This window comes from Vicugna pacos, chromosome 21 (assembly GCF_048564905.1).
Source record: "Vicugna pacos chromosome 21, VicPac4, whole genome shotgun sequence".
Taxonomy (NCBI): Eukaryota; Metazoa; Chordata; class Mammalia; order Artiodactyla; family Camelidae; genus Vicugna; species Vicugna pacos.
Window position 1 is genome coordinate 32,407,139 of NC_133007.1, and position 14,925 is coordinate 32,422,063.

Below are 14,925 nucleotides of genomic sequence, written 5' to 3' on the forward strand. Positions count from 1 at the left end.
GGCCGAGTCACCAGCAGCAGATGCTGGGGTTGTTGACACAGGGCCACACATCAGGGGGCCCAGGAGCCACTCTGCCCTCGCCTGGTTCAGGAGGTGTGTGCGCTAAAATGAAGGAGGCAGCTATGGGGTCAGCGCCAGCCCTTGTGACCCCCGCGGCCCTGCACTGTCCACTGGGGGCCACCGACCACATGTGGCAGTTCACATCCCAGCACAGGGGAGGTGTGGGAGGGTGCACCAGCCCTGGTTGGCGTGCTCAGGTACGGAACATCTCCATCTTTGCAGAAAGTGCTGCTGCTCCATTCTAGAAAGATCACAGAACGTGTACATTTTCTCCCCTGAAAATAGGCAAACTGCTGGGAATTTTAGAGAATTTCTGGTTGTTATTTGGGAGGGAGGACGAGCCCTGGTCAGTGTGAGGAGGGGAGAAGTCCTGACGCGCTAGTGGCTGCTTTGGCCCTTCCCACCACACCCCTGCCTCCGCACGCACTCCACCGGCACAGACCTAGAGCCACACGCCTTCCCCACTCCCACCCACATCCCTATCCTGCTCACCCTTTCTGCCTCCTGCCAGCCTGAGACGCCGTGTGGGGACCCCACCCAGGGGAGGCCCAAGGCCAGAGGGGGGCTGCTTGTGTGGCTGTTTCCCCTACGACAGCCCGGAGACACTCCAGAGCTTCTGCCCGGGCTGCGCCCCTCCAGCTCCGTTGTTGCCTCGGCCCTGGCCCCAAGTCCCGGATCGGGTGCTACTGCCCCAGAGGGCTGCGGTGGGGTGTGGACAGGAGGCGTTCGCATCCTGTCACAGGACAGAACTGCACACAGAACACACGCGCCTGCTTCCCTGGGGAGCACCTCGCCAGCACTCTTGGGGTAAAGCGATGGGTCCTCCTGCGAGGCTGTGGCCCACAGTGGCACCCCTCTAGGACAGCGTAGAGGGCGTTGGGACAGCAGGATGGTACCATTGAAGCGGTTGAGTCTGGTGGCCATGTCTCTGTCTTGCAGGATCAGATGGCAGGTGGGCCACTTTCTAGGGAAGTCTCGAGGGCCAGCTGGGGCCCAGGGCCTCACAGCCTTCCTGCCTGGTGTTTACACAGTGCCCAGGGGTTCAGGGGCAATCCAGGAAGGCTGCCAGTAGGAGGCAGGGTGGAAGACAGGAAAGATGTTGATCAGAGCATCAAGGTCAGGAGAAACCGTGTCTGGTCTCACGTGAGAAACAAGGCTGGTGAGCTATGGGGAAGAAGCCTGGAGCCAAGCTGAGAAATCTGGGGATTCTGGAAATTCCAGGGTGTGACAGGGCTTACCTGCGGTCGTCCTTCTGAGTGAGCGGTTGATGAGACCGGGAAAGACCAGGAAGCGGGCCCTGTGTGTATCAGCCTCTGGGGTCAGGGCCCGGGTTGCAGCCCCGGGGGGTCTGCGTCCCAGCGTGGTCGGGCCGTCCCTGCCGAGGGAAGCAGCTGGCAAGTCCCCGGGGACCCAGCCCTGCGTTCGAGAACCGCATCCGTCTGCGCGTAGGCGTCCCCAGTGCTCTCAGAGTCGGGTGCACTTGAGTCCTGCCTAACCTCCCTGCTAATGCCCGGGACCAGCCCCACCCCACGCTCTCCGAGGGCAGCCCCGCCTGAGCCTGCGGGGAGGGCCTCGGGTCTGCCTTCCCGCCTCCCCGTGGGCAGCGCGGCCGCGTGAGGCGACGTGAGGGCAGGAGGGGGAACGGGCGTCTCTCCCGTGCGGCTCCGTCCGTGGCAGTCGCAGCGGCGCCCTGATTTCAGCTGCTGCTGCAGACCCTGCAGGCGGCTCGAAGCGGGGAAAGCCCAGCGAGCCCTGGAGCCCTGGGAAGCAGCCCCCTGTGCGACGTGGCGGCGCATCCCGGGGCTGCGGAGGCCACCGCTGGCCCCGTTCTCCTCATCCCCGCGGCCGGGCCAGGTTGCTGGCGCGCCTGCTGGAGCCTCGCAGGCGCGTGGTTCCCGTTTGTCCCTCAGCACCTCCTCTCCCCTCTGGGGGTGTGTTTTAGAAGATGACTAGACACTGGCTGAGGCACACGAGAGGCCGCCCGCAATGGCCTTCTCTGGGAGCCACACTCGGGCCCCTCACGCCTCCGTCCATTCTGCAGGTCCCGGTCTTTCTCCTCATCCCCATCCCCGTCCCCGACGCCCTCCCCGCACAGACCTGTGAGAGCCAAGGGGGAACCAGCTCCGCCTCCCACCAAGGCAGGGTAAGTGCTCGCCAGTGCCACCGCCAGTTGGGCCCCAGAAGGTAGGCAGGGCGCCGGGGTTGGGCTCTGGAGGCTGTGGGCCACGTGCCGTGTCTGTGCTTCAGCAGCCCTGCGTGGCTGTGGGGACAGCCTGCTCCCGGAGGTAGGAGCCCCTTGGATCATGGGCCAGCGGTGCTCTGCCTGGTCGGGGAGGGCACGGCAGCAGCGGCCCTGCCAGCCTCCTCGTCTTTCACCTTCTTTGCTGCCCCTGGAGTTGGTCACCTTGATCCTTTTCAACAGATGTGACGACACGAGGAATCAGAATCGCCTAGAACTTAGCACACAAACTTTACGACACCTGTGAGCAGTGTCGAGGTGCAGCCTCCCCCCCAATCCCCCGGGGTGACAGTGGGCCCCACTCCTGCAGCTCTGCCGAGCACGAGGGCCAGCCTGATGGTGGCCGTCCCTGCACGGGTCTCGCGCAGCCCCGCTGCAGGTCTCTGTCCTGAGGGGGTCGGCCTCCGGGCTTCAGGCCTAGAGAACCCTGAGCGGGTCACTGATAGAGTGACCAGTGCTGACGTTTGACATCCCAGGCGCCGCAGCCGTCTGAATTGAACTTCCGGGTGGGCTGCCAGCATCCCGGACGCTCAAGCCCTCGGGGCTGCGCCCTACGCAGGCTTTATGCGGGTGGCGTCACGTGGGTGCCCGTGCGTCTGTGTCTTGGTCAGCACAGACTTCGACTCAGCCCTGAGGCTGTGCTGAGCAGCTTACTTCCGCCCAAGACGCTGTTTCCTGCTGGTGTCAGCCCTGCTGTGACCCACCTACACCAAGTGGTCAGGGGACCCGAACACTGCAGGCGGCTTAGGTGGCCGTTTTCCTGACTGTGCCGTGTGAGAGTGTGCCTGGCCCCCCCGAGGACCCCGCTGCACGCGGGCTGGCCAGGAGTGCGCATCTGCCGTGGGGTGCGGCCCTTGCTGAGGGAGCTTGCCCGGCTCTCCGTGACCCTCCAGGGCTCTTCAGATGCCCATCTTCCTCCCAGCCCTGCCTTTGGTGAGGAAGTAGCATGACGCCGTGAGCTCCGTGAGGTGTGGGGTCTCACAGGGAGCGTGTACGTGCACTGCACGTCCTAAGATGTGCCCGGCTGGTCTGACCTCCCCCTCACGTCACAGGGAGAAATCGGTGAAGAAGCCAGCCCCAGCTCCAGCCCCACCACAGGCCCCCAAAACCACTGCCGCTCCTGTCCCTGAGCCCACCAAGCCCGGAGACCCTCGGGAAGCCAGGAGGAGGGAGCGTCAGGCCAGGACCCCCCCCAGGAGGTAAGCACACTGATGTCAGGCCCTTCCAGAGCTGGGGAGAGGCTCCCGGGCAGCCGAGGCTTGACCCTTCAATCACCAAGCCTCGGTTTCCCTGGGAGCTCAATGGGAGGGTGGTGGTGGGGTGGGGAGCCGACTGGAGGTGCCCGTCTTGGGGGGAAAGTACTTAGAAGAGAGCAGCCCTGCTCGTGGCCCAGCTGGTGGCCAGTCGCCGGTGGAGCACTCGTCCCGAGCCAGCGAGTGTGCTGGCTCTGAGGAACGCCGTGTGCCAAGGCCGTGGAAGCAGAGCGGGGCTCTGGTTGTGTTGCAGGCGGACTGTCAGTGGCAGCGGCAGCGGCAGCAGCTACAGCGGCTCCAGTTCCAGATCCAGGTCATTATCAGCTCTGCCCCCCGTCGGGCCAGGAGGGGCCTCCTTGGGTGTGAGTGGCCTCCACCCTCGGGCGCCTGTGGCCCACCGCGGCTGCCTCACTGGTCCCAGGCGCTGGTCCGGAGCAGCCCCGACAAGAAGAGGCCAGGCCGATGCTCACAGCCCGGCCAGAGGGCTGGGTCCTGTCCCAGCCTGTCCAGCACAGGCGCGTGGGGAACAGCCGATGGGAAAAGTCTGTGAAAGATAGAAGAAAGCTCTGCTGTTTAGTTGTTTAGAGAGAAGACTGTCTGGGCTCAGGCTTTAGGTCCCTCGAATCCAGCTTCCTCTCATTTTCGTGCAGCAGGTAGTTCATACATTTGCCCGTGTCCTTGTAAGTAGGTCTGGGATGTGTTACAGACTGAACATTAAAAAAACTGGACTGTTACCTCCCCGTTCCAGCGTCTGCCCACCTCGGGACCCGGTGACGGGTGTCTTCTCGGAGGGCGGGTCACTGGATTCGGCAGAGGCTGGCGCGGCGGTTTGTCTCAAGTCCTTGTGTAGCGTGGGCTGTGACGGCCTGGGGCCCGGCCGCTGTGTCTGTGCCACCCTGAGCTGTGTGGATGCAGGCAGTCATCTTCCCCTGGGCCAGGACTCTGTTCTGTGTCCAGCCCTGGGTCACACTCCATCACGTGTCCCTGCCCGGCACACAGCACAGACATCAAGAGTGTGAGGGGCCTCATCTCGGCTGTATGGATGTCCCCTCACCATACGGCACCCGGGAACCACCCAAAGCTCCCCAAATTTCAGGCTTGGTGGGTGCACACCCCTCAGGAACAGGACCTAGGGAGTCTGGGGTCGGGGCCATGGGGCGCAGACGTGCGTGTGTGTCCAGGTCCCTGAGCGTGAGCAGCGTCTCCTCGGTGTCCAGTGCCACGTCGAGCAGCAGCTCAGCGCACAGCGTGGACTCGGATGACATGTATGCGGACCTGGCCAGCCCCGTGTCCTCAGCCAGCTCGCGGTCCCCAACCCCAGCCCAGACCAAGAAGGAGAAAGGTACGTGTCTGTGTCTTGGGCATCATGGATCCAGAGGAGGGTGCGTGGCAGTGCGGCTGGTGTCCATGTGCAGTGACCACACGCTACCCACCGCCCCCCCCAAATGGCACATGGAGGCCGCCTCACCGGAACAGAGGCTGTGATGGGGTGTTTCTCTTTGGCAGGAAAATCTAAAAAGGAAGATGGTGTGAAAGCAGATAAGCGGAAACGGGATCCGTCCACACAGCCACCCAAACCCTCGAGGCCCAGCGCAGGCAGCAGATCCTCCCAGCAGCCCACGGCCCCCCAGCAGGCACCTCCCGGGCAGCCCCAGCAGGGCACGTTCATTGCCCACAAAGAGATCAAGCTGACCCTGCTCAACAAGGTGAGGCCGCGGGTGGCAGTGCTGGGCCCCAGGGACCCCTTGGCTGGTCCTGCCCTGGCGGGCAGCCTCATGGGCAGTAGCGCATGGGCACAAGTAGACAGTGCCAGGGGTGGTGGGAGCGCTCCCTGCCCTGGGTCTGGCCACAGCAGCCCTGGGCCGGGGCGCCACAGGCTTGGTCTCTCTGAGTTGGTGTCCACAATGCCCTGAGGGACGGGGAAGCAGGAGGCAGAGTCTGCTGGGGTCCCGTCCCATGGGCCCCACTTCCCTCGGCCATCCTCACCGCCACCCTCCCCGCCGCTGCAGGCTGCTGACAAAGCGAGCAGGAAGCGCTACGAGCCCTCAGACAAGGACCGGCAGAGCCCCCCTCCCGCCAAGCGGGCTAACCTGTCCCCGGACCGAGGTGAGCCGCCCCGAGCCGGGCGACAGGGCACAGGCGCCAGGACCCCGTCCACCCCTGAGGAGTGCTGAGGCCCTGGGGGGCTTCCGATAAGGTGGGGCGTGTCCATCCACGCCTGCCGCCGTCTGTGAGAGGCTCAAACTAAGGAAGGAGACAGTGATGAACTGTTGGGTTTTGACACAAATAACATCTTTTATGGGAAATAACTGTTTTCCAAAATAGAAGTTAGCAGAAGCGGCATTGGTTTTTTTTTTTTTTTCCATAGCCCGGTGCGGCTGGGATCCCATTTCTCAAAGCACATGCCCTCTGGGAAACTCCAGGCCAGCCCGTGAGCCTGTGCCGCGGAGGCAGTGCCGACCCCTGCAGAAGCACTGGCCCAGCCCCAGCCAGCATCTTTCTGGCTGGCTCTCACGAGTCCAGCAAAAATCTGACTCAGCCAAGCTGTCTTTACTTTCTAAGACAGAGGGCGAGGGCCCAGCAGAGCAGGGGCAGGTGGGGTGCAGGTCCCGGGCCGTCAGGAGCAGGAGGGCGCCACTGCCCCCAAGCACAGCGCCTGGGCCCACCAGCTGTGGTCCCAAGCCCCATCTGCCCTCACGCAGGACCCCACGCTCGCAGGGTGGTGCTGCAGCAGACACTCCTGTTTCTTTGCTTTGCTTGTATTTTTCAAGCCCTCACACCTTTTTGTTCCTTGTTTGAGGATCACAGCGAGTTCCTTCGAGGCAGGGAAGGAGGGTTTAGTCTGCCTGCTGTTGGCTGGTGAGAGCCCCACAGCCTGTTCGGACTGTTGCTCCAGAAACCAGCACCCACACTGGGCCTCAGCTTCAGTGTTTCCTGACGTAGTTAGTTCTCCCCTTCCCCTCCTTCTTACTGGCTCTGCCGTTTTCCTCTTTCTGTGACAACAAGGGCACTGAACTGAGCTGGCACAATCCTCTGGGGTGGGGTCGCTGGTCCCGGTGAGGCCGCCCCATCCCTGCCGGCCCACACCAGCCCCTGTGCTGCTGGCGTCACATGTAACTGGGACCCTGGTCTTCCTTCGCCCTGTGTCACCCAGGTTCTCGGGACCGGAAGTCAGGTGGGAGGCTTAGCTCCCCGAAGCCAGAGCGGCAGAGGGGCCAGAATTCCAAGGCACCCATGGCCCCGCCAGACAGGTGAGTGCCCCCCACCTTGTGCCCCGCACAAACCACATTGGCTTCTTTGCCACCAGATGGGCAGGCCTAGAGGCCGCTGGGTTGTTGCTCTTGGCTCTGATCCAGAGGCAAGAGTATGGCCCGGCTCATGTCTTATTCTGCCCCCATGTGGGTCTTGGAACACACGGCTCAGGGCCGGGAGAGGGGCAGGGCAGGGCATGGGAAGTAGAGCCTAGATCTCCTTTTCCCAGGAAGTGGGCTTGGAGTCCCTGCCACCTGCGGCTCTGGGTTGAGGGCCGAGTGGAAGGGGACACCAGGCGGACAGGCACAACGCCCCCCCACACCCCTGGCCCTTGGCCCACAGCAGTGTGGGGTTTCGGCTCGCCACAGTGTAGGGCGCAGATGAGGACTGCAGCCGGGGATGAGTTAGCGGGGCCCCAGCTGAGCCTGGACACTGCGCCCCCTCACCCTCCCGGTCTGTGCACCACAGACAGGGGAGTGGGAGGGAGTGTGGGGAGGCCACAACCCCACGGCCAGAACCAGGGCTGCAGTCAGGAGGCAGTGCTCTCCCACCTTGGGGGCCTCCATTCACTGGGGAGGGGTGCCCTCCACCTGGGCGCAGCTTCTGGGGTCCGGGCCCCTGGGCTGGCCGCCCTCCGCACCCTCTTGACGGCCTCCCGGCCCCTGCAGGAAGCGCCCATTGTCACCCCAGTCCAAGAGCTCTGGCAAGGTCACCAGTGTGCCTGGCAAAGCCTCGGACTCCAGCGCGGCCTCCGCCTCCGCCGGCACCAAGTCAGGGAAGGCCAGCACGCTGTCCCGGCGGGAGGAGCTGCTCAAGCAGCTGAAGGCCGTGGAGGACGCCATCGCCCGCAAGCGGGCCAAGATCCCCGGGAAGGTGTAGGCCCGTGCTCTGCTCCCGGGGCACAGACGCTCCTGTTTTTATAAATAGGGTAAGCACAGCCATTTTGGATTTTGCAGTTTATGTCTTATTTTGGCTGTGATTCTTTTTAAAAATTGAAAAAGAAAAAAAAAAGTTCCTCAGCTGGAAGAGAAGCCACACACACGGAATGAAGAGGACGCTGAGCCCCAGACTGAACCGGCCCCTCCCGGAGTGGAGTCCTGCCAGACCGGCGCCGACTTTACGTCAATTACGAGTCCAGGGCGCCCACGTGAGCCCCACCCTCTTTTCCTCCCTCTGCTCGTCAGGGTGCCCGCTGCCATGTGGGGCCCCGACGTGCCACCCCCACCATCACCGGGAACATCAGTGCTGCTGAGCGTCCTGCCTGTCCCCGCCGCCCCAGGATCAAAAAATATATATATTCTTGACTGAAGTCTGATTGGGAAATACTTCCTGTCTTTTATTTTAAGCATCAAATTGTTTCAGTTGATTTAAAAAGGAAAAAAAATACAGAAAAGGAAAAAAAAGGCCAAGAGTATTGTTGGGCGTCTGTCAGATGTGGAAGGTCTTTTTTTGAGGGGTCTCCTAAAATAAAATATTTTGATAAGCAGCGGTTTTGCCCTTGTGGTGATGTTTGCCTGGGCCTGGGCCCCCCACCTCCACCCTCCCCTTGGCGAGGGCCAGGCCACCCCACGACGGTCCCTGGGCCCTGGCTGACGGAGCCTGAGGACGGGGCTCCTCTTGGGAGACCCCTGTGAGGTTCCCTGGAGCCGTCAGCCCGGCGCACCTCCCCTGACCTGGTGTGGGGCCTCTGCCCCCAGCCCTGGTCTGATGGGGCTTCATGAATGCCGGGTGCCTGCGCTTGAGCAGGGACCCCCCCCCAACGCAGCCCTAAAGCCCAGTTCAACACTCAGCGAGCGCCTCAGCGGACGGTTCGACCACATGCGGACGTGAGACGCCCTGGCCAGGCCACTCTGCTGTCTCGCTGCAGGGCAGGAGCAGGTCTGAGAGCCCCTGCCTGTGCAGTGCCCACCACAGCCCCTTCTCTCCACCCCGGAGAGCTCCAGCAGGACAGGACCACCAGAAAGAGATTCCTTCCTTGGGGACTGAACTTGCAGGGTGGGGCCTGGGGCCTCGGAGCTCCACTGCCCTTGGGTGACTTGACATGCAGACGACCGGTCACCCCAGAGCCTAGCCAGGCCGTGTCAGGAGGCAGCAGCCCGGGGCCTGGCCTGGTGCTGTGGCCCGAGGAGCTGTGTGCAGTTACAGGATGCATTCTGAGGCGCTCTGCCCCAAGGCTGCGTGGCCAGTAAAATGTGGGGCAGGAGGAGGGAGCGGGACGGAGTGCCGCTGAGGTGGCCGTGCCAAGGGGCCTCCTGTAGGGGCGGTCTCCAGGGCCCCATCCTCGCCGGTCCCTTGGCCTGGCACGCAATGCCTCTTGCCTCACCCACCTCACGCGTGTGCTGAGCAATTTTTCAAGACTTATCTGATTTGCCATCGGGTCAAAGTCAGGTGCTAAGGAAATGCCCATTCTCTGAATGGGTGGCCTTTATGGACATGGAGTCAGAATCCAGGACACCTCGGGTGACAGCCTGTCCCTGCCTTCTGCACCCCTGGCCACTGGGCCCCATCTGCCAGCCAGGCAGTGACGGCCTCTGAAGCCGGGAACCCACAGGTGAGCCCACCTCGCAGGTCTCTGCACTCAGCCCCTTCCCTGCTGGCCTGACTGGGCCTCCGACGCCTGGGTGGGAGCTCCAGTCCTGAGTCCCTGGACCCAGGCTGAGTTTAAACTAGCAGCTCTCCATCCAGGGGCAGGCGCCTGACCTGGGAGGGCTGAGGTCCTGGCAAGGGGGTCACATGCAAAGGTTGGGAATGATCAGAGTTCCTTAAGTCCCACCTCTGCTTACAGACTGTCCCAGACCTCCTGCTCCTCCAGTCCTCCTCCTCCTCCTCCTCCCCCCCCCCTCCAGGGCGCAGGCCTGCTTGCCTTCCTCCCACCCCAGGGCCTTTGCACTTGCCCTTTCCTGTTCCTGGAACTCTGACCCAGCTGAGCCCTTTATTTATTCTCCAAGCTCAGGCCAGGGCTGCCCCGTCGGCTCCGGCCCTCAGCTGTGAGCTGCCCCAGTGCTCCTGGAGTGGCCCCAGCAGTGCAGACCTCCAGTGGGCCTTCCTCAGGTGAGAACCAGTGGCGCCTGACCCAGCACCCAGCACCTGGCCCCACCCCTTCTGTTTCCTTCTCATGAGGGGAGGGGCCAGGTCTTCCACAGTCCGGCCCGTGGTCATGGTGTCGGCAGACGCTGCTGGCCGAGAGCAGGACCCGGGCACTTGGGCCATCACGGTGTCCTCCGCAAGCCCGGCCTCTCTCCAACCGTGTGTGCTCAGGTCTGCAGCCATCTCGGCCTCTTCTCCTCTCGCTCTTGAATGGATAAAAAAAGACTATTGTTTCAACTTACAATTTTTCTCACTGAGTGTCATTAGTGAACGCCTTGCACCAACGAGACAGCTCAGTTTCGTATGAAGATTAAGTTCCTGTGGGTTTCTTGTGGCGGGGGTCACACCCGCCCCCTGGTGATTTACAGCAGCCGCAGTCCCCTCACCCTGCCTCTACACCAGCCCTGTGCCCCATTCCCTGAGGTCTGGCCTCCACCCATCCCTCCTACCCCGCCTCCACCCACCTCCATCCCCCTTCAGCATCTCCCCAGGCGGGGATTTGGGAGTGAGGCCAAATGGGTGTGGTCTGTATGGGCAGGGATGCAGTGGGTGTGGCTTGAGGGGTGGAGTCTTCCATGACACCTCCTCCAGGACACCCTCCAGCCTTCCTCCTGCAGCCACCTTTCCAGTCTTGCTCAACCCTGGGCTGGTACTTGCCTCGGCTGCCAGAAGGAATGAGGCACTACTGGGCCCCACCCTGTGTCCTTCCTGTCAGTGCGGGACCCTCTACCTCAGCTAGGGCGCCAGTGCCCTCCAGAAATTTGTCCTCCAGAGTGGCTGCCACAACTTCGCCTAGCAGCTCAGGGCAGCGGTGAGGAAGGGGCGCAAGACTAGCCCCTGGAATCGTCCCCAGTGTGCCCACTTGCTTTGGGCTGTTCAGAACAGACACAGGACACCTGAGGCCCTGCCCCTTGGGTGGGGACCCCCTGCAAGGGAGCTCTGCAGTCTTTCAATCATGAAGATTGTGCTGGGACCCCAGCCCCAAGGGAGGCAAATGTGTGGCTGAGGGCCTCCTCCCCGGCCTGCAGGTTCTTCCTTCTCGTTGGCTTCTGTCCCAGGCATGGGTGCCAGGCATGGAATGGGTGTCCAGGTGGCCCTCTTCCTCCACTGTGAGGCAGCTCCGCACCTGGGACGGGCCAGGCGGGCACACACTCCCTCCCTCCTCCCTGGGGGCTCATGGCCTTCTGGGCCAAGGCAGGAGGGGCTGAGAATTCTTAGAGCCAGGGGTGCTCCTGCAGGAGGGCAGGCCTCTGCTCAGCCTGAGGAGGGTGCTCCTCGACCCAAGCATCTGTCCTGGTAGGGGGTGAGGGGCTAGGCTGTGTCCCCCAAAACATGTTGCTGTCCTAGCCCTGGTGCCTGTGAAGAGTGTGCCTTCACCTGGGAAAAGGGCCTCTGCAGGTGTGATCAGGGCCAGGGCCTTGATGTCATCCTGGCTTTCGGTGTGTGTCTTTAGAAGATACAGAAAAGGAGACACGCGGGGGAAGAGGCCACGTGAAGATGGAGGCAGAGGTTGGACTGATGCGTTTACAAGCCAGGGATCCAAGAGTCACCAGGAGCCACCGCGAGCTGGGAGAGAGGCGGAAGGACCCTCTCTCAGTGGCCCCAGGAGAAGCCAACCCAACTGACCCTTTGATTTGGGGCCTCTGGCCTCCAGAGCTGGGGGACATCGAACTTGTGTTGTTTTAAGCCCCCTAGTCTGTGGTACTGTGCTATGGCCGCCCCAGGAAGCGAATACAGGTGGTGAGCTCCCTGTTGCAGGAGGTGTGCGAGCAGAGGGCGGATGGCGGTGGGCAGGCACCTGTGGGCAGGAGCAGCCCTGGGGACTCATCCATCCGTCTGTTCATCCATCCGTCAGGACACAGCACCTGCTGCGGGAACATTTCCTCCAGACCGAGGCCGGGAACCATCTTCTGCCTCACCTGGGCCCCGGGAGGGCAGGGCAGCCCCCCATACAGGTGCAGGCTTGAGGCCAGAGTCACACTGCTGAGCCGAGGCACTGGGAGGGCCCAGGCGTCCCACCGCCTTCCCCAGCCCCATCTCAGGTCTCCCTGTCCATGGAGACTGGGGCCTTAATGGTGTGTGCTCTGGCTCCTGCCAGCCGGTGAGGAGAGACCAGTAGGCGGGTTGACTCCACCTTCCCCACCCCAGACCCTCCTCAGCCAGACACGTATTTGATTATTTGATCTGAGAGGACCAGGGCAGACAGGGCCTTCAGCCTTGGAGGGTGGCTGGGACCCAGTGGACCCTCCCCAGGATGGTGTCCAAACCTGAGGCATTCAAAACTTTGCAAGATCTGACCCAAACTCTCTCCTTCTCAGATTAACGAAGGCACCTCCCGCATCCCCAGCTGGCAGCGCTGAGTTGGCACAGGTGGGCTCCTGGGGTCTCCTTATAACGCGTCTTAGGGGGCACGGCACTTCAAAGTTTCCAAGGCATTGCCAAGCCTTCCGTCTCAGACTTGCGCTTCTGTTGACTAAAACCACAGAAGCCCAAAGTAGAATCCTGAAGACACTCTCTGGCCCTCAGCCCCCAAGTCTTCTGGAACCACCCACTGCTGGAGGGCGAGAGGAGGCAGGCACCAAGGTGCACCGGATGAAAACTGGACCCAGCCTCATGTCCACCAACAGGGACAGAGAATCAACCCTGGTGGAGGACTAGTCAGCCACCTAACGAGGGCGAGCCCCTTGCCCCAGGTCACCAGGTCTGAGCAGCAAAAACATACACGCTGACTCAGAAGCAAGAATCAAAGAAGCAGGCTGCAGAAGGATACTCAGCCTGAAACCCTTCTATAGAATGGGCAGGACCCCTTCTCAGCTCCACTTGCCTCGGGTAGGGTCCCTCTAGGTGGGGATGGGGTAAGGAGGGAGGGGAGGGGGCTGAGGGTGAGGGAGGGGGTGAGGAGGGAGGGGAGGGTGGGGGTGAAGAGGGAGGGGAGGGGTGGGGGTGACGAGGGGGCGAGGGGAGGTGAGGATGAGGACTGGGGAGGGAGGTGGGGGTGGGGAGGGGCAGGGAGGGGGGGTGAGGAGAAGGCAAGGGATGTGGGTATGGCCCACCCTGGGCTGGGCAGAGGAGACAGTGGCAGGAGGGAAGGAGGAAGCCGGCCCAGGCGCTTCCCCCAGGAGGAAGCGGCGCCCGGATTTTCCCCAGGTGTGGTCTGAGGTATAAAGGTGTCGTGTGAGCACCCAGAGCCGCCACACCAGGTCAGCCTGCAGCTACGCCTGGAACCCTAGGCAGGTGCACTGCCGCTTGAAGCCCGGAGCCCAGTCGACGCTGTTCGATGGTGAGCCTGAGCCACTGCCTCCCCCACGTGCCCACTGCGCTGGAGCCTCCTGGCCCTGGATGGTTGGTGGCTCACTGACCCCAGGCTGAAGATGTTGGGATAGGGTCCCGGGAACCCCCAAATCTGGGGGCAAAAGGGGGTCAAGGAGCCTGGGTGGGCTGGGGAGGGTGGGCTGGGGAGGGTGGGCTGAGGGGCTAGTCCCTCTGGGCCTCAGTTCTCCCACTGTAGCGGGGGGCTGTCCCCTGCCTTTCCACAGGGAGCAGAGCCCCCTTCCCTGGGCACCCCCTGACCACCCACCACCTACTCCACCAGCTCATCCCTGGCCTCCTGCTTCTGGTCTGGCTGCCCGCCAGCCTGACTCGCCACAGCCCCCCACTCTGGGCAGGGGCCCACGCCCACACCCACAGGACTCCCCGCTGCTACTTGCCAGAGGAGCTGCCCCTGGGCCATGCCCCGCCCCACCTGCTGGCTCGAGCTGCCAGGTGGGAGCAGGCTTTGCCAGTAGCCCTCGTGTCCAGCCTGGAGGCGGCAGGCCGCAGGAGACGGCATTCGGGGCCCCCGGCTGGTGCCCAGTGCCCAGTGCTGCAGCCAGAGGAGGTGCTGGAAGCTGACCTCCACCAGCGCTCCATCTCTCCCTGGAGATACCGGTGAGAGCTGGGGGCTCCCTGGGCGTGGGGTCCCCACTGTGTGGCGTTGGGCCCCTCCCTCCCCTCTCTGGGCCTCCCTGGGCCTCAGTGATTTCACCTGCTGAATAGGCTCAGCAATGGACCTCAGACCTGGGTCCGGCCAGCCCCCCACCCAGGGGGCGGGGCTCCTCCGGCCAGCTCCTCCCCAGCCCTCGGCCACTAGGGTCCCCTGGGGAAATTTGGGAGCCCCTACTGAGCCCCTGCAGGGGCTGGGCTGGGCCTGGTGGGGAGAGGGGGGGTCTCCTGTGCCCTGGGAGGGCCGCAGGCGACACAGGCAGTTACCCACTGAGCACTGGCTGCGTGCCCAGCCCCCTGGGGACCCCACACCACCCACCCCACAGCCCAGGGCGCCCCAGGCTCCCTGACACCCCGTCCGCCCTGACAGCGTGGACACGGATGAGAGCCGCTACCCGCAGAAGCTGGCCTTTGCCGAGTGCCTGTGCAGGGGCTGCATCAACGCCAAGACGGGCCACGAGACAGCGTCGCTCAACTCTGTGCTGCTGCACCAGAGCCTGCTCGTGCTGCGCCGCCGGCCCTGCCCACCGGCCGCCGCGGGGCCGCCCACGCCCGGGGCCTTCGCCTTCCACGCGGAGTTCATCCGCGTGCCCGTGGGCTGCACCTGCGTCCTGCCCAGGTCGGCGAGGTGACCGCCAGGTCAGCAAGGTGACCGCCGGCTCGGCTCCCGGACTGGCCAGCGGGACCACTCCCCAAGAGGCCCCTCCTATTTATGTGTATTTATTGGTTATTTATGTGCCCCTGGGGCTCCTGGGCGGGTCCCCAGGCTCCAGGCCTCTGCCCTGAGGTGACAGTGGAGATGGGGCCCGGGAAGGACCATGTCGTCGGGCCCAGAGGGGACTCTGCACTGGCCAGCTCCACCTGGAGACACGGTTTACCCTGGAATATTTTTGCTCTTCTAGAACTTCTGAAAACAACAACAGAAAAGGTGTCCTGATGGCTGCTTCCACCTTGGTAGCCCCCGGGCTCTCCTCGCCCCCACCCCTCCCTGGTCTCAGCCTCCCTCTCCCCAGCCCCGAGGAGACACAAGTACCCCGTGTTTCTGAAAGTGAT

General features: G+C 63.3%; 2 protein-coding genes across 4 annotated transcripts in view; both read left to right on the plus strand.

Moving 5' to 3' along the window:
* ZC3H18 (zinc finger CCCH-type containing 18) overlaps positions 1-8,290 on the plus strand; it is a 46,464-nt gene extending 38,174 nt beyond the window's left edge. For all 3 annotated transcript variants that reach the window (XM_072946786.1, XM_072946788.1, XM_072946787.1), the window contains 8 exons: positions 2,102-2,203; positions 3,352-3,498; positions 3,806-3,865; positions 4,734-4,894; positions 5,059-5,258; positions 5,562-5,658; positions 6,707-6,803; positions 7,473-8,290. In XM_072946786.1, the coding sequence (XP_072802887.1) occupies positions 2,102-2,203; positions 3,352-3,498; positions 3,806-3,865; positions 4,734-4,894; positions 5,059-5,258; positions 5,562-5,658; positions 6,707-6,803; positions 7,473-7,683 (1,075 nt within the window). In that variant the 3' untranslated portion in view covers positions 7,684-8,290. The remainder of the gene's footprint in view (positions 1-2,101; positions 2,204-3,351; positions 3,499-3,805; positions 3,866-4,733; positions 4,895-5,058; positions 5,259-5,561; positions 5,659-6,706; positions 6,804-7,472) is intronic.
* Positions 8,291-9,961: 1,671 nt separating this feature from the next.
* IL17C (interleukin 17C) lies at positions 9,962-14,504 on the plus strand. The gene is made up of 4 exons (XM_072945932.1): positions 9,962-10,027; positions 13,078-13,171; positions 13,428-13,818; positions 14,243-14,504. The coding sequence occupies exons 1-4, from the start codon at positions 9,962-9,964 to the stop codon at positions 14,502-14,504; spliced, it is 813 nt and encodes a 270-aa protein (XP_072802033.1).
* The last annotated feature ends 421 nt before the right edge of the window (positions 14,505-14,925 follow it).